At 39.5% G+C, this 23,978-nt stretch overlaps 2 protein-coding genes and 1 long non-coding RNA gene across 17 annotated transcripts in view; 2 read left to right on the top strand and 1 right to left on the bottom strand.

The window, feature by feature from the left end:
* Positions 1–4,083, top strand: part of phldb1b (pleckstrin homology-like domain, family B, member 1b) — a 110,988-nt gene extending 106,905 nt beyond the window's left edge. For all 15 annotated transcript variants that reach the window (XM_077565111.1, XM_077565109.1, XM_077565106.1 and 12 more), the window contains one exon: positions 1,973–4,083. In XM_077565111.1, the coding sequence (XP_077421237.1) occupies positions 1,973–2,113 (141 nt within the window). In that variant the 3' untranslated portion in view covers positions 2,114–4,083. The remainder of the gene's footprint in view (positions 1–1,972) is intronic.
* Positions 3,856–23,038, bottom strand: LOC144051740 (alpha-2-macroglobulin-like protein 1). The gene is made up of 37 exons (XM_077565123.1): positions 22,905–23,038; positions 19,885–20,065; positions 19,573–19,729; positions 18,632–18,684; positions 18,397–18,417; positions 17,735–17,903; positions 17,567–17,651; positions 17,226–17,343; positions 17,027–17,141; positions 16,828–16,937; positions 15,916–16,071; positions 15,072–15,305; positions 14,861–14,924; positions 14,111–14,256; positions 13,838–13,987; positions 13,458–13,646; positions 13,040–13,121; positions 12,530–12,680; positions 12,191–12,416; positions 11,957–12,083; positions 11,439–11,560; positions 10,771–10,822; positions 10,344–10,427; positions 10,096–10,272; positions 8,925–9,006; positions 8,303–8,459; positions 7,949–8,023; positions 7,537–7,699; positions 7,232–7,428; positions 6,941–7,156; positions 6,614–6,732; positions 6,166–6,256; positions 6,004–6,072; positions 5,073–5,178; positions 4,908–4,949; positions 4,679–4,725; positions 3,856–4,319 (listed from the first exon to the last, which is right to left on the bottom strand). The coding sequence occupies exons 1-36, from the start codon at positions 22,967–22,969 to the stop codon at positions 4,682–4,684; spliced, it is 4,395 nt and encodes a 1,464-aa protein (XP_077421249.1). The 5' UTR covers positions 22,970–23,038; the 3' UTR covers positions 3,856–4,319; positions 4,679–4,681.
* LOC144051741 (uncharacterized) lies at positions 13,607–17,599 on the top strand. The gene is made up of 3 exons (XR_013294026.1): positions 13,607–14,008; positions 14,100–14,265; positions 17,248–17,599. It is a non-coding gene; the product is annotated as an uncharacterized LOC144051741 (long non-coding RNA).
* Positions 23,039–23,978: the final 940 nt, after the last annotated feature.

Consider the following 23,978-nt stretch of genomic DNA (forward strand, 5'->3'; position numbering starts at 1 on the left):
TTTGATCTGCTAATCCTGCTTGTTCCCTGGGCCCTCCCTCCATTTTCCCGGCCCCCAGTTGAATGTCGTGTACAAAACCAGAGCTTACTTTTTTAGATTGTCGCTGTCCTTTGAAAAACACTTTTGTCCATTTTTGTCTCGCTCTTTTTTTCTTCCTTTCTTTTTTTTTTTTTTTCCTTTTTTTCTACTTTTTTACATTTATGGGGTGAAATTGAGTGCAGGCATCTAAAAAAAAAAATCTAAATTTTCACAGGACAGTGACGATGACTTATTTTTGTATATCACTGCACTTATGAAGGCTTATATGTCTTTTTTTCTTAAGGAAAGTACAGTACTGTGAAAAAGTTGAAACTACCATAAATACTCCCCTCCAAACATATATATATATATATATATATATATATATATATATATATATATATATATATATATATGCTCTATAATGTTGAAAATATTTGTCTTCACCATAAGATGAATATGAAACTTTTTTTGATAGAGGATGACCCATTTTTCATGTGAGCAAAAGTATTGGAACATGCGACTGATGTTACAAATACGAAAAACTCGATGTCAATGATGAAGCTGAGAGAAGTAACAGCGCAGCAGAGCAAAACAACAGCAGTTGATGAAAGAAACATTGTGAGAGCTTTGCAGAATGTAAAAAAACAAAACAAAAAAGAAAAAAAACAACAAGCTCCCCAGGGCAGGATAAAGTTATCACTATGTGCTGTTTGCGGAAGACGTCATGTACAAAAGTAAAGAGGTTACACGAAGGCTAGGCTGGAGCTTTCTGATAAGTACAGAGATGAGCCTTTACCAAAGTGATGGGAAGGCTGAAAAGATTGATCTGCTAATGATCTCAAACTGGCAAGTTCATCTGTGTAACTCAGTGGCGGTAATGTTGCATGGCTTCCCCTGAGACGGACTCATAAATCTTGAACAAAATGATGCAGAAGCCAGAAGTCGACAGTCTGCCAATTTAAAGAAGCATGTAAGCAAATAGATTGGGAGATGACAGACAGCCCGATTCAGATAGCACATTTACACAAGGCAACTCAATGTTGACACAAAACCTAAAAGCATTTAAAAGCACTACACTACATTCAGAAGCAGAAAAAAGTACATTATCAACATTAAAACACATTAATAGAAGACTTTATAGTATTAAAGGTATGGGGAAAAGCAATTTTTTTTCAACCTGGTTTTAAAAGCACTTACATTCAAGGCTGACTACACTTCTGTTGGCATCTTATTACCATTTGCATACAGCATAACAGCTAAATGCTGCATCACAATGTTTGCTTTGAACCCTGTGCTCCACTAATTGACCCGAGTCTGCAGATCTCAGTGCCCTACTGGGTTTATATTCAATCGGCATTTCTTTCATGTATTCAGGACTCATATCATTCAGTGATTTGTAGGCTAGTAGTCGTAGTAGTAACCAGTAGTAATCTATTCTACAAACTAGTCGACTTTTGTACTGCGTAATGACCTTTAGAGCTTGATGTCAACTAGTCGCTACTCAGCAGTGGGACAAATCCCCGAAACAGCAAGTCTATCTGTTCCAATACTATTGCTCAACTAAAAAGGAGGTGTTTCATTACAAACTAGACATGTGCAATTTCTGGTGAAATTGCTTGTAAATGCTTCATTGAAAATGATGGAAGCATGGTGAAAGACGTGGAATGCTTTGGAATCATGGAATATAACAGAACAGAGCAATGTGGAATGATGAGCAATTCAATGACATTGAATTATGTACAAAGGGATTGAACTATGATATGGAATGATGTGGAAATTTTTGGGGTGCGGTGCACAATTCTGGACATTTTCAAATCCATTCGAATTTATGGGACTAAAAAATAAATTTACAAAATTGAAGGTTCGCCCTCAACCGGAAACTTTTAAATATAGTTGGACAAAATATATTGTAGCCATAATCTTTAGCTTTCCATTTATGTGTGTCCATCAGAGCCCAAACCCCGCCTTGACGTTTTGCGTGAAGACCCACGACCGCCTCTATTACATGGTGGCACCCTCGGCAGAAGCCATGAGGATCTGGATGGACGTAATAGTCACTGGAGCCGAGGGCTACACTCAATTCCTCAACTGACCACGCATTTGCTGACAAGCTCATTTTCGGCAGGGACTCTGAAGACACGCCCCATTTCTAGTCTACAGCTTTGTTGTTTGTTTTATTTTTGAAATCACACGATGTCACTGTGTCTTCACCGCCACTCATTGAAAAAGGGAGCTCCTGGATTCTACACACACTCACACCTCTGTATATAAAACAAAATGTACACATTTCAAAGACTTTAAAAGCCTTTCTATATTGCCAAATGGAGATCTTTTGTATTAGCGTTTTTCTTTCTTTTTTTTACTCTGTTGAAAGAATTGCCAAATGTCAAGAACCTATATTTGTTTGAGCCACCATGTGCTCGATGAAAAGGTACACTTGTATTTACGATAGAATGCAGCAAAGCTCTTCATCCTCCTCCTTACTTTGTTCTTGTGTGGCCCCACTAGAAAGCAACTGTGTCTTTGAAAATATCATATTAGCATCGACAAAGCTGCTTGTTTGCTTTCAAGTCTTCTTACAGGTACACTTATTGGAACCAGTCCTGCTCAGGGCTTTGTTTAGCAGTGCAATCTAGGGTTTGGCTACTGTCGACTGTTTATTCGATTCTCACACTAGTGATGAAAGTATTTTGTGTATTTAGATAAGGATTTCTCAGTGCCATGATGATGACATAATTCAACAGTTTTGAAGTTCAAGGTAGGCATATTTTGTTTGTGGATTCTAGTAGGCTGTTAGCTTAGCATCATTAACATTAAAAGAGGGACCTATTAGTACTTACTCACTTGTTCTAAAGTCCCACCATATAATGTATCAACTTCAACTCAAAGACAACTTTTAGTTGGCTTCTTCCTACTTACTGAAGGCTGAACATGACGAAGCTAATATTCGCTGCACACTTAAGAATTTTAATTCCACTGTGATAACTGTACACTAAACATTAAGACAAGTAGTGGTCTGTTTCCCTTAATAAGTCTGTGCTAAAGTATTTATTTCCCCCATCATCAACGCACACACACAATTTTATTTTATTTTTTTAAATGGGCCTTTAGCTACCTTGATACTGGTTAGCCATCAACCTCACTAGGCCTAAAACAAACCACATCACAAATGCTAGATAGGGAAGACCAATCATAAAATATTTGTTATCGATATTTTTAAGTGTGTGTGTGAATACATTACTAAAATTGCGTTTATAACAACACTGGACAAAAATAGTGTGAACATGTAAATGGCAAATACATAACAGTTAACTATAATGGTTTATTTTACTAAAGCTATATTGTTTAATGCAATATGTGCTCTTAACCAACCCAACAATCAAAACAAATGAGCTGTCTTTGAATGTAATTCACCTGATGCATCAGTCAACTCATTCAGCATTGTAACATTAGAGTTCACACAGTGACTTTTATATCGTGTCGTCCGTGAATTTGTGTCGGCATATTTGTCATGAATGTACCGGTCTGTAACAAGCATGGGAGGAGGATCTGGAACTGCGTGTAGTTGAGTAGGTTAATCATAATTTAAGGTTGTTGTGCCTCAGATAGTGACCTTTACCTCCCAAAAATTAGTCTAAAGACCTTAATATATTATGTCTTCCTTGCTTTACTCTTCCTGCACGTGTGTGCAAACCAAATCTAACAATGGCAAGGCTGTTAAATCCTGTCTGTTGATATATGATATGCTGTCGTTATCTATATTGAAAGAATATACATTAGTGTATAAAAGAAGGTGCCTGGATGAAAGTATACTATTGAAATGAAACACTACAATTGCATTATTTTCTTTATTGTTCATTTTATTTCATGATTGTTGCAGTTCAACTTGTATGGTACTGTAGTGATGAATTTGATCTACTTTAAAGAAAGGTATACACTTAGCACTCTTTTTTTCTCTTTTTTTCTACAGATTGTGTTTTACAGTTTTTGGTACCTTTTATCATCTTCTCCTTTGAGTTAAAAACACGGATTTGTCAGTCCTATTAAAACCGTTACAGAGCATGGTCTGTTTTTTCTTGGTTCCAGTGGGTAACTTAAATGTGTTGGGGAGAGGCAGCAATAACTAATACGTAAATTCAAAATGTCCAAATCATTTGCAATCCCAGGGATTTCCCTTAAAATCAAAACACCAAAGGAAAGAAAAAGACACGTCTAAAAGTTTGATGAACATTTATAGTCTTCCAGATTAATCTTGGTAGTCTCCTCAGTGTTCATTTAAAGCTCATTGGTAGCGTCACCTGTAAAACAAACATACTTTGTATTAAAGCCATAAAAAGATAATCTTGGCTCTCAAACCTAAACCAAATGTGGACTCAAAATTCTTGCCGTATTTAGTTTAATTTAGTATCCTGAAAATTATTCTAGCATGAATTTGATTGTACACATGTTCATTTTGAAGATTTTGACAGATTCACCTCAAATGTACAATCATTCGCTGAAAACTCATTTAAAATACATATTACAACACAATTGTTACCCAGTGTGTTTTGCATTAGCCTAACCAAAATAATCTGATGAATGATCTGCTTTTAAGTTTTAACTTGTACTACCATTTAATTGGATTGAAATTCAGTTTTAAATTAGAGTGGAATCTTACAGGTTAGGGACGTGACGCTCGGAGTCTTCCAAATTGTTCAGCAACTCCTAGAGAACACAATACAAAGAATTTGTTAAATCTGTGAAACTGGCACCTCACAAGGCGCTGGAGCCTATCCCAGCTGTGTATGGGCAGTAGGCAGGGTATACCCTGAACTGGTCGCCCGTCAATCGCAACAAACATACACGCTCACAATGTCAGACGATAAACCTGATCCATGTTGACTTACTCTTTGCACAGGGGGATGTGTACTCTGTCGCAGCCACATCACCTGCAAATAAAATGAGGTTATCCTTAAGTGATCCAGAGAGGGGAAATTCAAGTTTGGCAGCAGTACAGGATAAAGATCAAATATGGCGGACATGGACAGGATTGTAAGAGAAGAGGCTCTTACTTGGCTGGTAGTAGTCGTACACTTTGACCACAGCTGCTTTCAGGTTCTCGACAGGCACATCCTGCTCCAGTGTCATTTTGTAATCCACTGCCTCACCTCTCTTCAGCTGCAAACACAAAGCACACGGCACTTAAGGGGTTTGCGCTTCTATTGTGGGGTTAAAGTTAAAGGTTCAAGTACCTGTCAGAATAAATGTACATTAGTTATCCCATATTTACTCATATAGTATTGCAAAGCATGACTCGTGCTCTTGCAGCTTCAAAAACTGTGCCCTTATCAGAAGATAGCGGCTGGAACATTCAGTACAGAAGAAAAACACGTTTACATTATTATCTGCATAATGACCCATATCCATGATGGTTTTAATTTTGTTGCTGTGTGCCACCCTCCCCTTTAGAGTAGCAACAGCTGTGTAACTAGGGAGAGCCTTATAAAAATGAAATACATAAAAAGAGAGTGCTCAGGAGAGTGTGCTTCAGAGCGGTAGGAAATGTCTTTGTCGAATCATTTCATACATAAAAGATTTCTGGTAATATTTTTAATGTCGGCCTACGTACTGTATTTACCCGGTATTACTGAATTTCAATCGAAGACGGAATGTTAAACAGCTGTTTTGGAGTTTTAGCTTATTTTATTACACAATGTTTATTTGGACTTATGTATTTATTTTAACCTTGCATACAACAACAACAAAAACAGAATACTAAAACAAATACAGACTAAACTGAAACAGCATTTTCGAAAAAAAAAATTATTTTTTTAATACAACCCAGGCCTCTTGCATATGTGGATATAAACCGGATATGTATATGATGCATCGGCGGTATGAGCTCATCCGTACACATCCATATTTATTATATATATATATTTGCATCCTAATATCGTGGACCAGAAAGAATGGTTTTACAGGAAGAATAAATAAAGTTCATACCCCGTCCAAGTAGATGTTGACATAACCTTCATCCAGTTCCACACGCTTCACTGAGGGTTCGCTGTTTAACTACAGCATCACACAGTAAACGGCCATCAGCGCAGTTCAAACGACAACAGGTGACACAAACATTTGAGGGAAGAGGGAAAAAAATTAACTCACCAATTCCAGAGAGCTTTTAGCCAAAATGTGTCCAGACAGGAGTTTGATGTTCATGATGACCATGTTCGTCTCCTCTCTCCTGCCCTGGTACCTGCAAACACAAAACCGTTTCTTTGCAACTCTCTTGGAAATGTTTAACATATTCAAGACAGAAATTTTTAGGGGTAGGTACTCACCCCCCCCCCCCCCCCCCCAAAAAAAAAAGGTCACTATCAATAAAATGATTTACATAATAAAGATAGAAAGCAGCAGAAAGATGATGACCAGAAGCTCGTGTGGATATAAAAAGTCTTCAGTCCCCTGTTAATAATTGTGTTTAATCAAACTCAAAACCGTACCATTACATCAAATAAAAGATGTTATTATGATGAACCATATGGGACACAGCGTGAATGAATTCTAGAAAATTGTGCTCCAAATGCTTTCGAGGGCACGCACACACACATACCGGGCATGGATGGAGAGGATGATCTCCGTCTTGCTGGGGTTGCACTTTGATACAGTGTTAGCGACGATGTCAAAGACGGAAAAGTCGGCAGGAGGGGGGATATTGTAATGCATGGAGATCTGGAAGGACAGGACAAACATGCGCTCTTAAAACTTCTGATGTTGAAGATATACAATCAAAATCAGGCGTTAAGTAGGAATCAGATTACTGCAGGTAATGCACTGAAAAAAATTCGATCATTATTGCAATGACAAAATGTTCTTAAAAAGCGTGAATCCGGTTGGGAACTGAATTGCATGCGTAAGGTTGCCAAGTAACACATGGTACCTGCGCCAGAACACAGCTTCGCCCCTCGGCTGCAATGGTGTATTCTCCGGGGACATCGCTCAGGTTTTCCTCCTGGTATAGGAGCCGATTGCGCTGGTCCACTATGAACACCTTGTTCACACCTCCCAGTGACGTCACCGTCACTCTAGTCCTGCCCCCCACGCTGTAAGTGGCAGCAGCGTATTTTGCCAGTGCCTGGAGAGCCACCACAGTGTCCTGAGGAGCACACAGTCAGTAAGTCTGCCCAGATGGGAGAACCTTCTCCAAACTGCTGCTCGAAGTTTTGCCTACCTGTGTGGAAGAGAAGCCTCCATAAGGATTTTGCTGCTGCGTGAGCCAGCGCACGATGCCAGAGACATAGTCCAGCCCGAAACCTGGCATGGCAGGCCCGGAGAGCAGTGCCAGCATCACATAGGAGGTCATCTCCACCGCCACAGAATCAAGTCCTGTGCCAGACGTCCCCTCTCGTTTCCAGTGGCGGGTTCCATCTGCCACAAGAAAGCACTGGTAAACATTCTGTTCTTCAACATTGCGGTAACCAACAAGTCATGAAGACTACAGATTAGTGGTGTCCTGTGAGTAATGTTCTGAGGTACCCATCGCAATGGACTGCTGGTGCAAGTAGGTGATGAGTTTGCTCCTCATTTCCTCGTCCCTCGCCAGGGTGAAGGTGTAGGACATCAGCGCTGTGGTGTACAAGTTGTCCCTCTGGCCGGCTGCCTCCTTCAGACAGCCCAGAGCGCTCTGGATCACAGGATCCTGTCACAAAACCGGGGCACACATTGAAGGGATCCAAAAGTCTCAAGGTGAACTCACAAAATGTATTGGGATCCTTTTGGGTGACGCGAAAGTCTAAACGGCTTCCTTACAAACATTTTCTGACATGCTCACAAAAAAGAAATTCTTGCTTGTACAGTTTATTTAACTTGGTAGGTGAATTTGAAAATGAAGATCCAGTGAAGCACGGCAACACATGAGGTTGCAAAATGGGAGTGACGTCTGACTCACGTTAATGTCGGAGTCCAGTTCTAACAGGGCGGCAACGATGTAAGCTGTCAGGGACACGTCGTCACTCACTCCTCCCTGATGGCACATTAAAACATGCATTCATATATCATACTATGTTTTTTTTTTCGACCTGTAACAATAAAATAGCCAAGACAGGGAACCCAAAAACGGCACCTTTGTTCATCTAGTAATATTGCATCATTAAAGACAGCAAACCATTCTCAACGCAACACAATACAACACAAACTGGTCAAATAAATACCACCTTCATGTGTGGACTGAAAAATATGATATTGAGCAAATTGTGACATGGTAGGTTTCAGCGAAAACATCTACATAAAATGTCGTCGTCACCTTCATGCCATTGTGGAAGAGTTTGCCCACAGATGTGATGCAGCCGTCACGCCCCTGCTTTGAGTACAACCACTTCTTGGCATCTTGAATGTGCTTGGGATCTACAAAGATGTAAGGCTTTGCTCCGCCAAATGACTTCATCACAAAGGTGGTCAGCCTTGAGAGAGAGAAACAGACACTTTGGAAACACTTCCTTGTCTCACTTGACAGTTGTAAGCTATCATTATTGTTGTTGTTATTTGTTCATTACAGTCTTACATTACTTCATGAACACATGCAAGCTTTTTTTGTCAAATCTTTTGTAGCAAATATTAATTTGTGATTGGACGCTTGAGTACGTGGTTCCACAAACAGTGACCCCATCGAACATACTACAAAGTGCCAAACTGCCCAGCATTTCAACATTTTCTTTACACTTACAGGTTTTAATGGCGACATATTCACCCTGGAAGGATTTTAAAAATATATATTTTGTATGGCAAATTGTCTTTTTAATTGTATTGCAGTTTTCACCTTCACATTACTTAAGTTAAAACTGTTTCCACAACTGAGAGGGTTCATTCCAACCCCTCAAATGCCACAAAGCACCGTCACAGATTTCTGCCAATGCTTTCCTACTGACCAGGTGTTGCCAGACTTATCGCTCTTCCCGAACGCGCTGTAGGAGCCATCGTCATGCTTGTAGGTGAGCTCCCTTTGGTATCCTGGAACACACACGTGCAATACGTTGAACCATAATAACGTCAAACAGGAATTTAAACAGGAATTTGCTAATGAGTAATGTCCTAAAACGGACATTACTCATTTTTTAATAAGTGTTGTCTGTACTGTACGCGGATAGCCGCCACTGTCTGTATGTTGACAGTTGTCAGTCACTCAACAAACAGATTGTGTGAGTTCATGCCGAGCAACCGGAAAATCCATCGTGCCACTCAAATTAATTCGAGGCTCGATATGTCGATATGTAACTACAAATGCCTCCTTGCTGTGTGATATTTATTCCTTACTTTCTATTTTAACAACTTGTGCAGTTTGTTTGTTCATTCTCTGCTTTAAATTAGTTTTTTTCTATGAATGTTTTAGGTGAGATGCACCAAACAGATACCCTGAAACATTGCGGGCACAAGTATTTTACAAGCATCACCCACCTAAAACAATGCTTTGATCCAAAAAGTACCACTATTATGACCAAAATGAAAATAAGTGTTCATCAAAAATGTGAACAAGGTTAGTCTATTTTATATTTTTATTGTACGCTACGGTGATTTGATGAGGTACATTTTGCATGTATTTGCACATGCATGCAATGAAAACAGCAGAGGCCCCAGAATTGAACCCTGTAGAATACCATAAATTCCGTTATACATATGAATTTATATTGCACATATTCATCTGACCGCTTTCTTTTTTTGCTCGACATAGTATGAAGGGATTACAATAATAAAGAAACCACACGACGTACCAGTAGTCACAAGTCGACTACTGAGCGCACCAAATTCCCTGCAGACCAGATGGGCCAAGCAATGTAGCGTGATCACCTGCAGCCAATGATGGCCAAGCGGGTCGTATCATCATGAATCACATGAGTCAGGTTTTGATTTGACCTCCGCCGAACCCCTGAGACGAACTCCCCAAACACCTGGCGTTCAATCGAACCACTGGTTTAAACTACTAACTAAATTCTGTTATCTAACCTGTCCACCAGTTTTGATGAAGACAATGTTGTTTTCCGAATCCCTTTTTGATAGTCTTGTGTTGTGAGCCCCTCTTCAATGTTGTGAATGAGAACTCACCGCTTTCGAGAAAGCGCGTCGCCTTCTCCAGAATCTCAGCAGTCAGTTGACCTGTGCTTTTCAGGTAGTTGAGAATGAAGATGTTGGGAGTAAATTTCAACATGTTCTGCTCGCCACAGCCATATGGCATTGCCAGAAGTTTGTCCAGGTTCTTCATGGCTCGGCCCATCAGGTCACCTACAGGAAAATAATCTTATTAGGGAGGGTTCGATGAAGAGGAAATTAAGTCTGAGAGTTTTTTTTTTTACCAAGCAAAGAGACAGTTGCTCTGACAGATCCAGCAACAAACTTCTTTGGCAACACAAGAGAGATTTTCTTTTCCTCTGGTCCATCTGGCAACAGAAAGTGTGCAAAAAGTGAGTGAGTGTGATCATTTACTTTTGACACAACCTGCCCGGTTATGCTTTCGTATGTAATACCCACAATGTAGTCTTATCGGATCTGAAAGAATCCATCTCTAACATGAGAACTCACACCATTTAACACCTCCACTTTAAAAACACCACATTCATGTACTTATGTTTATTTGTAAAATATATATATATAATAAAACATAGTGAAACTAATTTTAATAATGTTAAGAAAAAACAATATAAATCCATCAAACTGTCAAGTGAAAAGAAAGAGAAACTGTGTCCAGCACGATTTTGAGAAGTTTGAGATGTAAAAACGTACCTGCAGGGCAGAGGAGCGCGTTGTGACTGACGGACTGAGGCGTTCCTTCAGCCTGCAAGAGAAACCAACACAGAAAATGTTCAACTGGAATGAATAACACAAAACATCAAGTCAGTGACCCCCCCAATAGATATCAGATGTGATTCACGGTTCCTCAAAAGGCTGAAAACCTTATGGGACCTTGTTTAGAACACAATTATGCATTTTGTTTATACGGCCTGAAAACTGACAATCAAGGACAATGTTTAGGGGTACTGCAAGGAGTAAAAACACACAAGGAATCTGTCTTCACAGTCACAATCCATCCGAGAAACACAAAAAAAAAAATCATGACAGAGTGGTGAAAGAATGGGAAGCCAGGTGGTCCACTAATTACTGTCCGAATTTCTTAGATGGAAAAAAAAGAAAGAGAATTGAGGAAGCTGGTAGGGGACAAACAAAGTCCAAACTGTTCTCCTCTACAACGGAGCAAAGTATGGACCTGGAAAAAAAAAACCTTGAACATAGCACAACAATGATGAGGTAGATGCAACAAATTTTGAAGAGGATTTAGGACCCCGGAAACTAAAAGCTCACTTTAATACTGCAAATAGAAAATGTGATATTTTCTGAGGCGACCTCTGTCAGTCACGTTCCCTGACAATCGCTTTCATCTGACAGGCACTGACCTCCACCAGCAGGCTGCGGACCACAGTGTCAATACGGCCCACGTCAGGGACAGAAGCCACCTCATTGCCACACCGCAAGTTGGTCTTCAGGGCCTCGGCGCTCACCTTCACATCGACCTTGCCTGCATGTGTGCAAAAAAACAGTCTCATTCAGAGATACATTAAGGCATGCGTTGTCAGTCTAGCCTTCCACAAATTTACAGTCAACAGCTTTCCGGACTCAATTATTTTAGGGTTTATTTCCCTCAACTCCACATAATTTCACTGTTTCACCCAAATGCCAGCCTTATTCGCTGTCATGACATTCAAATATGATCAGTCTTATATACAGCAGAGTGTTAACTAAATTTCCTTTTGAGAGCTTATAACAAATGCCAAAACATCAAGTGATGACAGAATCAAATAAAGACTGCAAATTCAAATAGCAAAATGCCTCACGTTTGATTTACTGAAGAACATAATATTCAAAATGGGATGAAGAAGGCAAAAATAATTTGAAGCGATGTTGTCATTCTTACCAAGGGTAGTTGGAGTGACAATCCAAGAGAATGTTTTGCTCTCTTCACTGCACAGACACATGCTGTATTGGCAGTTGTAACAGTTTCTGAAGGTATACGTGTCAGACTGAGCCAGTGTAACTTTTACCTGCAGACATATTGCCGGAATCAGGAATGTGATTTTCAACAGGTTTAACGGGTCCCATGACAACCAGGTGCTACATGTTACTACTTTCATGTCTCACTGATATTTACCATGATGCACTTGGAGAGATAGTTAAAGACGGTGGCTTTTAGAGTAAACGCTTCCCCACGGATGACAGAGTAGGGCAGCGTGAGACTGACGAAGAAGGGCTGGAAGGCCGTCAGCGCAGTGGTGGGCGCCACACCAAAGCCCACAGAGGAGACGCAGAAAGCTCCAGCGGCCCACTTGGTGATGGTGTCTGGGACCGTCTTCATCACATTCGCTGTACCCGTGGCGCTATACACACGCAAGCACAGCAGGCAAATTAACAGGTTGCTTCACTGCAAAAAACACTTAGAAATGTAATATTTCAATAACGTTTTGATTTTCTGCCACGTTAGCATGCTTACCCAACAGAAACTAGGTCCCAGATCCATGTTTCGGGAAAGAATGTCCTCACGGTTTCCTCCTTCTCGTCCTCAAAGTCATCTCCAGCACCAGAAGCCTGTGCCTCATTTAAGATTATGGGAACCTCGCCACCGCCTGCGCCACCGCCTGCACCTTGTATGAAGACAGAAAAAATTACCTCAACACAGTTACTTTTGGATCAACAGAGGACAATGTCATTGATAAATTGAAATGCAGTAATATTCTCTTTTCCACTTCTTTCACTTTTTCCTACAGTACTGGAAAATGGTGGCTGTTCATTTCCTCAGTTGATGGAATGAAATTTTGTGCCATTGCAAAGCAAAGCTGAGTATTTACAGCTCTCTCGAAAAATAAAATTCATTAATAATACATGGTGATGGTAGCCTTCAGATGCCATGCTATAGAGGTGGAATTCGTGAACAAGAATCAGTTCAAATGAGAAATCAGCAAGCAGCATTGAGGGACTAACGTATCTATTGCAGCAAACCTACCTTTAAAGAAAATTGGATATCTATATTGGCAGTCGAAGGGTTTCTTCACATCAGAATTTGTCACAAGCTTGAGTCCAATCTCCTGAAAAAGAAAGATACATTTGTCGCAAAACATTCATCTCTGTAAATCATGCCTTGATGGAGATTGTTTGTGCACTTGGAAACAGAACAAAAATGCAAACATTCTCAAACATCTTAGTTAGAAATGAACACTTATTGCTTAACCAATGAATTAGCATCCATTTAAAAAATCGCAGTGTTATACGCGATCCAAAAAAACGATCACTTTCATAACAAAAGGGCCTCACTTATTTTACAGTCTTTAACTTTATAATGAATGAATACATTGCCCTTACAGGTCAATGTCACAGTGCTTCATGTGGTCTTTAAGCAGTAAAAGTCTAGTCTAAAGTCTTACTTTAAAGATGCTGAAAACATCATTCTTCTGAGTGACTGGTCCATAGTAAAGTGAACGCGGGCTCCTCCGTGGCAGCAATATCTCCTCTTCACCGATTGGTCCGGGGCCAGGAAAGCATGGATATGGTCCAAACTCATCAATATCATACGGGTATCCTGACAACCTCTGCACAGGCAGCTGCTTGTACACCTACACAGAGTTAAACACAATATTAAATCAAAGCTCAAAATATATTTTCTTTTATTTGTGGAGCAGTTTTGCATATCAGTTTCTTTTGGGGAGCAACTTTTTTTCAATCTCAGGTCGGGTGGCACATTGGAAAACTGGTTGGAATATTGGATATTTGTACTTTGTTTGTTGTGAAGTTCAACTTATCTTACATAGTCAACGGTGAGTTCCTTCTCTGCCTGCAGCAACAGGACGCTCTGGTCAATGGCTCTAACAGAGCACAAAGAGCCAGGCTGAGCTTGGAGTTTCAATGTGGTTTTCTCTGCTGGAAGCTCCTGGAGGGACGAGAACTGAACAGAAACCTGCACAGCAGACAGCAGGGGGTCAGTGGCGACAAATCCAGTATTTATTAATTTCATTAAAACTCAAGCGTAAAGTATATCCGTTGTTAATTTTGTATTTCAAAATCTACAGGCAGGTACAACCTTGTTCTTGAGACAGAGCTGGATGGGGAAGTCCTGGCTGTCGGCCACAATCTCGCCACCAGGCAGCACGGTGGCAACTAAAACCTGTGCAAAGGGTGCCAGGTCCATCACTTGATGGAGGGGTATGGTCACCTCCCCTTTGTTCTCTGACAGAGGTAAGAACAAAATGTTAAATGTAGAATGAAATTAATTGAAGCAAGGACAAACTGGTTACTCTTAATAGTAAAGTAATAGACTTAACCAAGCAAATCAATTAACTAGAAAAAATATAATAATAATAATAATAATAGCAATAATAATAATAGCAATAATAAGAACAACGTTAAAAAATAACTAAATAATAATAAAATAATAATAAAAAGTTATTGTTGATCATGGTTTAAAAAAGAAAAAAGAGGCAATGCTCTTTCAAGAACGGATTGTACTAAAAAGTTAAATACAACTGAACTATACTTGGGCAGTGATTCTTTTGCATACCACCAGCGAGAGCCCAGATACCACTAGTGGTACTAATATCTCATTTTGTGAATCAATGCAATATATAGTTTCTTTATGGATTGGTTTTAGCCTGTTTAATAAATGTAAGTCGAATAGTTTTAAGGTGGTCCTTGCATCCTTTGAATTTTCTGTATTCGAGTAAAAAGTTTGGATAATGCGAACTGCGAGTCTCTGATAAAACACGTCTGTTGAATGTGGGAAGAATCAACACATGCAAGCACATTTATATGAGTACAATTTAAATCATATTACCTGTACCCATTCTAACAGCCACTGGGATATTGCCATGCTGCACAAGTGCTCCTTTGGACACCACCTAAGAAGTACACGTAGCATCAAAGTCAAGTGTGACTGTACCCACACAGACATTTGAAACTTGTATATTATTTAGTGTGCTTCTTACACAGTGCTAACTTTTCTAGTTCAGACTGAAGTTGCCAATACTGAGATCAACTGGACTCACCAAGTAGTAAAACTCTAAGGTTTCCTGTCCCTTTTTGAGCTCCTTTCCCTGGATGATGTACCGAGCTCGTACCGGGGCACCCTTGTTACAGGCGATATTCCCGCTGACCGGCATGAGCTTCAAAAAACTATTACTCTTGGAGTAGAACTCAGAAACGTAATGGTAGGCATTCCTGTACTCTGGTTTTCGAATATCTGGAATATACACATTGTCATCAACCAGCTGGGACTTGGCCTGTTAACACAAAAAAAGACAGTTGTGAAATTCTAAGACAGTTGCCACTTTGAATCTAAGATCAGTCCAGTCACGTGGTAGTTGTGTAATGAGGCGGCATCGCAAATGAGCGTTAGCAGTTAAGCAGTCAGTCAGTAAAGCCCATCTAGGCAGTGTATCACTGCCTTTGTTGTTAGTGCTAACTAGCTGATATGACAGAATGCAGATGGATTTATAACTTTTCCTAAAAAAACAAAAACGAACAGGGTTCTGACATTGGCCAAGTTATGGCGAGGGATGCTGATGGTTAAATAAAGTTCTTTTAAACAAAAATTTAAAAGCCTTTCCGTAGGATGATGCGGCTCTCCGTCAACTTGCTGGTGTACACATATTTTTTTTTAAATAAGTGATGAATTAGTGTTTCGGACAATTCATGGTAAACAAAAAGCACTGTATTTACTAGATTTCTATTTACCGTTTTGATCAAATTGGATTTTTTATTTGTTCGACTGTGACGTGACGTAGCTTGGCATATTTAGGCTCTGAACATGTCCGTTTAAAAAACAAAACAACTTTATTTCTCTACTATTCACCACAGTGGCCTAAAATGAACAACATTGTAGTCACAAACCTCAAGATTCACATTGTCCTTCCAGTTGCTGGTGTCCAGTGAAAACGAGGCCACGCCTTCTGTGTTTGTGGTTAGTTTTAAGGTGATTGAGTGCGGGTTGAATAAGTACACAGGCTCATTAGCCACAGGTTTTTTGTCTGGACCAGTCATTTTCACCTGCAAACAAGATGAATGAGGATAAAATGTCAGATTTTGGATGGACAAAACTTAAAATAGTTGTTTATTATTTATAGAGTAAAAAGAAATTTGACAACAATCCCATATTAGTGGTGTGGTATGGTTGGGACTAGTTAGTACTTTGACTTCTTGTGAGCATCATGGCTACTAAATAGCAGGTAACCCTGATGAACTAACACAAAAAGCGGCAATTAGAATGCCACTATCTTAACTTCCTTTCTTTTACCAACTTGCTCCTCTATAGACTCCCAATAATAATTTAGAATCTAATAATTAAAGTCCTTGCAACATAACTTCTATGCAAGTTTGAAAATTTAAAAATCTAATTTGAACAGCTAAGCATTTCAGTAGTACTGACCCCAATAATACCATATACATATAAGCCAGTAAAATTGCAAAAACACAACACCACTATTGGAGTTGAAATTTTCACCCAAGAGGTTTCTCAGAATGTGGTATTAAGGAATTGAGCTATTTTAACATTTAACTATTTCAACAGCCATCGGAAATCCTCCTTCAATGAACAAGAAGCAAGCCGCAGACAGCAAAGCTTTTAAAGATGACGCTTCAGTTAAATTGTGACTGCTGTCATTCAAATCGAGGACAGTCCAAACGTCACTGGACTTGACTGGACTTCAACCGCTTTGAAGTGCAATTTGTCCTTGGTCTCATTGGTTGGATATGGTTTTATCTTGGTTTACACAACATAAAAAAAAAGAAAAAAAGAGTGCCTACTTTTCCTGAAAATGGAATGCCAGGCCTGTACGCTTGAGGTACATCTTCAAAAGTGACGGTTCTGATAACAGCACTGAAGCGTGCCCGCCCTGTACCTTGCAGGGTCACCCCTAAAAGGGAACGAAATGATTATAAATCACAACCAGGCATCAAGTCATACAGGTAACATGATGGTGAGCAAAACTTTTCACCAGCTTACCTGTGCCATACTCCTCCACTTCAGCTTCCACCACAAAATTGTCGTCATACATATACTGGTTGAGGGCAAAATCTTCCAAGCTCACCATTTGTGTAGCACAGCCACTGCCATCGGTCTGGAAGAGTGTCACCTTTAGACTATTGCAGTTCATGGCTTGCATGAAGAAACAGACAATAGTGGTTTATTATGAACGACTCACTTTCAGTTGAAATGTCTTGCAGATGTTTGACTCCATCGGAGAACGCCAAAAATAGCGAATTGCAGTCCTACAAAACACCGCCTTGACTGAGCCAACAACTGGTTTTCCGTAAGTGTATCTGCACGGAAAAGCAAAAGTTTATTTCAGACATTTTCATCTTTCTTCATCATCATGTTTGCTGAAATGAAAGGAATTGCATTGAAATAGTGAGTTTCAGACCATTTGCAAGACACTTTATGTACAATTTTTTTTATTGCTTAAGTTTTAATATCTCCATGTAGTTTTTTTTTTTTCTTTTTACAAAAAGTCATGAGGAGGCAAAGTCAGACCAAAACACTTACTTTCCACAAATCTTCAGCGTGACCTCCTCATCCAGGATTGAAATCACGCTCGGGAGTTGAACAGTTACCTCAAATTTGGGCAAAACTAAAAAAGTAATACAAATAAGTATAAATGAACAAAAAAAAAAGTGAAACAAGTGCAATTTTTTTATAGCAAATATAGCAGACCATATTCCTTGATTTCAAAGATGTGGGAGATTTTCTCTCCTTTGTCCGTGGTGGCAGTAATTACGTAGGTTCCTTGCGCTGCCTCGGGAATAATCGGATGCGAAAGATCGAGGATTCCAGCGTTGACAAATTTATCCAACCACTGAGCAATTCGATTTGAATTGGGATCCTACACGAAGAAAGACACAAAACACAAGTGTGCTTATTGACTCTAGTAATAGTTGCAAGGGACCATCACCACACAACCTGAACGGGACTTTTTCTTTATTTTGTGGCACTTGATCAGTAAGAACTCCAGCTTTGATGAATGTCTAACTGAAATAAAAAGTTTACATTTTATTGCCACTTTGTGTTAAATTGCTAATAGTGTTCATGAGTTGAGAACATGATTAGAACATACGCACGTACGATTCTCCTGAGATTCATACAATGATCCATTGAAATCCCTCTTAAAGCAACACACCCACTATATTATATTTCAAATGTTTTCATTGTGGCTTTCAGCCACTCAAGTGATCATAACGGGCTCTATTTTCATGCCCAGCTCAAGTCTAGCGTGAAGCGCAGTTTAAATGTGTGCTTGGGTGGAGTTTTCTTTCTTTTGGTATTTTTATAGACAACGCAGGTAGAAAGTTGTATGTGCGCAATTGCGGGATTCTTACCTGAAGCTCCACCACTGTGTACTGAAAAAGAACAAATAGACTAGTCAAACTCTTCTCAAATAGATGTGACACATACAGTACATTTTTACAGCATGCTTATTATAATGACAAACTGTCAGTTGGCTTTTGCACATTTGGTCCTGACGCATATTGTCTCATTTGATTTCTTGAATTCTTTCTTTTTCAACCTTAGACAAAGATGGTGGAGTATCTTCAAAGATAATTGAAAACTTACCAGTCGGTCCATAGGGATGAAACTGGAATCCATGGAAACAATTCGGAACTGCACTGTAAAGGTGAAGTGTGGTAAAGTGAAATAATTATTTAAAAAAAGTTTCAAGCATTGCTTTAAATGCATTACATACAGTCGAAATATCAGATTAAACAAACAGAAATGAGGATAGTTTTCCTTTTGTGTTAGGTTTCAAAAATTATTTTTGAGATTTTATGGAAGTGTGGAACTCCCAATGTGGACCAAACATTTTTGACTGGAAAACACATTTGAACGTGTTTGCAAGCTCGTTTAAATGTATTTCAAATATGTTTGAAAGTATTTGCAAGTATGTTCAAATGTAGATGCTAAAGAAAAAAAAAGAAAGCATTTCTTCCCCTTCCTAGGTATGCGCATGTGCAAGTCAATACCCAGTGGCATTACGGGAAAAAACGCTTTGTTTTTAGCATTTAGCCTACAAGTATGTTCAAATGCGGTTGCAAGTACATATTTGCCACTTGCAAGTATGTTCGAACATACCCCATCTTGTGCCTCTAATTTGATTTGCAACAAGAAACAGTGCGTGAGGAAAACCAACCAATCACAGACAGAGGGTTTGACTGATGAGGTGAGCAGCTCATTTGCAGTACGCTCACATCATCACATGGACACTCATGAGCTGACCTTGGATTTCAGGAGCTTTACTGACACTAAGGTGAAATATCCACCTTCATAAAATAGCAAAATTCCCATCCTACATTTGCCACCAACTGGGCACAAGCCGAGTAAACAGAAGCAGTGTGGACCTCAGCCAGCTAAGAGGATTCTGAATGTGATGCGGAAATAGCAACTTTCTCACAGCTAGGTTCATTGTCTCATTTTGAGGTTTAATTGATCCAACATTCCTGTTTTACCCAAAAACACTCTCTCTCAACTCTCAATAGATTGATTGTGGTGATACTTACCGGTCTGTCCAGGTTTGTAGATGGGTTTATCAGTCTGGACAATGTGGATGAAAGCAGGGGGCATAATGAGGATTTTGGTCTTTTTGTTCATGGTGCCACTCTCCCCTTTCACAGCGACACTCAGGGTTGCCACAGTACGAGTGCGCACTAGTGGGACCTACGTGCCAAGAACAACACAGACAGAAAAAAGATTGAAGAAGGGGAGGATCAAACAGATGAACGGCTCCTTGTACAATAAAATAACGATCACCTTTATAGGTCAAGAAAAGGATGGTTGGCTAGATCGATATACTTGTTTGATGACTAACGTACCTGAAAGTTCAGACAGTCGTAGTAGTCCTGTGTGACTGCTTGCTTCATGATGAGGGTGCTGCGAGAGCCCATGTGCAGGGTGACACTCAACACAACGGGCTCTGTGGGCTCGTTGATGAGGACGCAAAGCGTTTCCTGCAACCCTCCTCTCACCTGGGAGCTCACGGTCACGGCAAAGATGCTGCACGGGTGGAGAGAACACAAACTTTACTACAACACATTCCGAGTGGCCCCTTGATACAAAGCCCAAAAATTATTCAGAAAACGCTGATAAACATTCCGTAGTACTGATGGAAAATTGTGGATCAGTTGGATCAAGACTGGCTCTACTTACGTGTCATTGAACTGAGTCGATGATGCACCTTGCAGAAAGACAGATGCAAGTATGATCGCCAATGTGTGGAGGGCCGGTGCCATTTTTCTGCACCAGTGCACTCGGACACTGATGCAAACCTTTTGGACTTTGCCTTTTTTATACTCTACCGATCCACTGCAACCCCCGCCTTCACAAACACTCCCCTTCGCATTCTTCACCCTGCTGCCAAACGAGTTTCTCTCCCCAAAAGTTCAAACCGGACGATCCTGCTGCCAGTGGTCCACAAATTATGAGGAATTTGAGAGATGTGGCAGGGGCAAGATGGGCCTTAAATCAGATGTGAGATTGAACTCCATGTACCATCGATTGTATGTTGGTTTCTGTGCAACTTGATCATTTTATTGTGTTTGATTTTGTTTTACTGTTGCAAACCAAATGGCCCCCTGGGGACAATAAAGATCTTCTTCTTCGTTCTTCTTTTTCATTATTATTATTTTTTGCTCCAGTCGCAATATTGAGCATATTTTCGAATATGTCAAACTCCTGAAGTTTGCAGTTAACACCACAGTCATCGCCCTCATCATCAACAAGGACAAGTCTGTATATCGACAGAAAATGCAACAAAAATGCTTTGATGTGGCCAACACAAGCTGCGGTTGAACACCCTCAAGCCTGTGGAGCGTTTATTTCAGCAAACATCCTTGGCCACAGCTGCCCATCATGCTGTCCAACTGCTCTGTGTCAACCTTCAAGTTCCTCGTAATTATTGTCTCTCAGGAACTGATGTGGGGAACCATCATAAACTCTATAAGCCCCCGAAGAGGACTTCCTGTGGTTGCTGAGGAAGCCCATCTTGCCACGGGTGCTGCTGTGGCAGTTCTATCCAGCAGTCATTGAATTAGTCCTGCACTGAAAAAGTTGTTTCATTGAACTAAACAAAAAAAAAAAAAAAGATATAATTTGTTACAGCTTAATTTTTTGTTTTTCTCGTTATATTCATGATTTGGTTGAAAGCATAATTTCAATCAAATCCATTTATTTTTCCCAAGCCAAATAAAAAAAGTTACATCCAAGTAACTTTTTATTTTGGAATAAGCTAATTAAAGCCAATTTTATTACTTTACCTCAAATCGAATTTCTGATTCAGTATGAACAAAATTTGTGAGGTTCAACCTGAGGTGGTTGCCAGACAATTGTAGGGCACACATAGGTGAACAAGCTTACACATCAAGGGACAATTTAGTGTTCAAATAAACATGTTTTTGATATGTGGGAGCAAATTGGTGTACCTGGAGAATGCCCACGCAGGGACCCGTAGAACATGGAAGCGCTACGCAGGAAGGCTGGAGGCCAGATTTGAACCCTGGACTGCTGAATTGTAAGGCGGGCAATCTTTTGTGGAATTGCATGAGTCTTAACGTACAATTCTTGTTTTGTTTTTTTGTCTAACTAGTGGGGCCACACAACACATTTTTTTGCAGATTAAAAATAAGTTTTTTATTTAGCTCCCCTATGTGACATGTTAACTAATACATATGAGAATTCATGACACGAGAAAATATCAAGACAAAATAAACTTTCATACATTTTTACAGTTCTAGCTTTCTTTTGTATTTATTTATTTTTTTTAGTTAAATTTGTTAGAATAGAAATAAAAACTTTTTAAAGGGAGTTTGTTATTTGACTGCAAATGTGTTTTCGTTTGATTGCAATTAGCTTAGCAGGCTTGGTGGCCCACTGCTCAGCACAACCGCCTCACAATTCAGTAGTCCAGGGTTCAAATACAGCCTACAGCCTTCCTGTGTTGAGATTCCATGTTCTCCCTGTGCCTACATACGTTAAATGAACACTCAATTGTCCCTTGATGTGGTTGTGTATGTTTGTTCATCTAGGAACTGAAAATTTACATTAATTAGTTTATTCCAAAGTAAAAAGTTACTTGGATGTAACTCTTTTATTTGGCTTGCGAAAAAAAAAGTCTTTGATTAATATTAAATTTCAAATTATGCTTTCTAACTAAATCATGAATATAACAAGAAAAACAAAAAAAATAGCTGATACAAATTAATGTTTTTTTTTTTTTTTAGTTTAGTCCAACGAAACGCTTTTTTCAGTGATGTGTTCAGCCATCACAGTCTGGTTTAGTGCTGCCACAAAGGACAAAATGCGCCTGCAGCAGACAGTAAGAACTGTGAAGAAGATTGACTTTACCGCCGTACCCACTGGTATGATGCAAGAACTAACACAAGGGAAAGGCAAAATTGTCTTGTACCCTTCAAATCCTGGTCACCATCTCTTCCAGCTCCTTCCCTCAGGTAGACACTATCAAAATAATCTAATTAAAACAAGAAAATTGTTTTTTGTCTCTTTCCATTGAATCCCTAAACAGGTGACTCATAGTTCACTGTATATTGCTTGTTGACTCTGCACATCACTTGATACTACGGCACAAAGGGCATACTTGATCACAAGGTATCATTTAGTTTCAGATAATTTAGAAATCGTTCATTCAGGCTGATACTAACTCATGTGTTGAACCTGCATTGTGAGTCATGTCGCCCAAGTGACACAAGTTATAATCGGCCTGTTCACCCTGAGTCCAGTTTGCATGTGTCCACGTCAGACTATGACTGTGTGCTAATGTGAAGTTTTACCGAGTGTAAACACATACTGACTTTATAAAAGTCAGTAACATTGTATTGACCTAATCCGGACAGTGCCCTTGTTGCACAGGCTCAGCTGGTTCTTGGAGTTGCTCGCCCAAGGCATTCAGGCCACGCATAGGGAAAGTCCCAGGCCCTGCCAGGGGGCCCAAATCGTTGCAGCCCCTCTGTTGAGGTAGGTCAGCATGCCGATGTTATCTGTTGGCCAGAACAACTTGTGTGACCGGCTGGGTTGGGGAATACCAACCCAGTCTGACACTGTGAGTGATGGGTGTTTTGTGTTTTTGTTTTCACTAAAACCCTACAAAATATTGTAGCATTGTTTAAGTGTTTTATGGTGTCGGCTGTATTTTGCGTTATTAATGTATTGATAGGCCTACTTCTTTACTTATTCACTTACAAAATAAATTAATAAATATCGCAAGTCAGTAAATAAATAAGTAAATAAAATTATGAATAAATTACTAACACATGAAGCTGGAGTTGAGTTGTACACTGGCCGTATGTCACACGGCATCAGGTGCCGACTGATCAAACTATGTAAACACACTGCATGGTTGTGGCATTTTCTGTATTTGGTACCCCTGTAATAAACAAGCTACAAATTGAATGGTCGTCATAAGTAACAGCCCTCCACAGGGCTTACGTTATGTTAGTAAAATACATTAACATTAAGGTCACTGATTTGTGCTCTGTTCATTTTACATTGTTTTGTACGCAGCTTTAAATTGGATGTCTTCAGCAGAGAGAAAGGTCAATGTTAGAACGATTTAGTGTTGTCAAAGTTAAAGCGTTAACTAATTAATTATTGACAAAAAAATTATCACATTAATCTTGTATTAACGCTGATTAATCACACTATTAATTATCCTTCAGCTTGACAGCGGATGGTTACGTTAAAGGTAGCACAGATTATGTTTGGGCAATAAACATAACTACATGCATTTAAGTGTTAATAAATGTTTACAGTATATATGAAATTCTGAATATTTGTTCATGTCAAAATATTATTATTATATAAGAGTGTGCAGTGGATCAAAAAATGTTGAAGACTTCCTCATAACATTAAATGTCGAAAGAATTAATACATAACAGGTGCTCGTCAAATTTGGCAT

Source organism: Vanacampus margaritifer, chromosome 5, assembly GCF_051991255.1.
Source record: "Vanacampus margaritifer isolate UIUO_Vmar chromosome 5, RoL_Vmar_1.0, whole genome shotgun sequence".
Classification (NCBI taxonomy): domain Eukaryota; kingdom Metazoa; phylum Chordata; class Actinopteri; order Syngnathiformes; family Syngnathidae; genus Vanacampus; species Vanacampus margaritifer.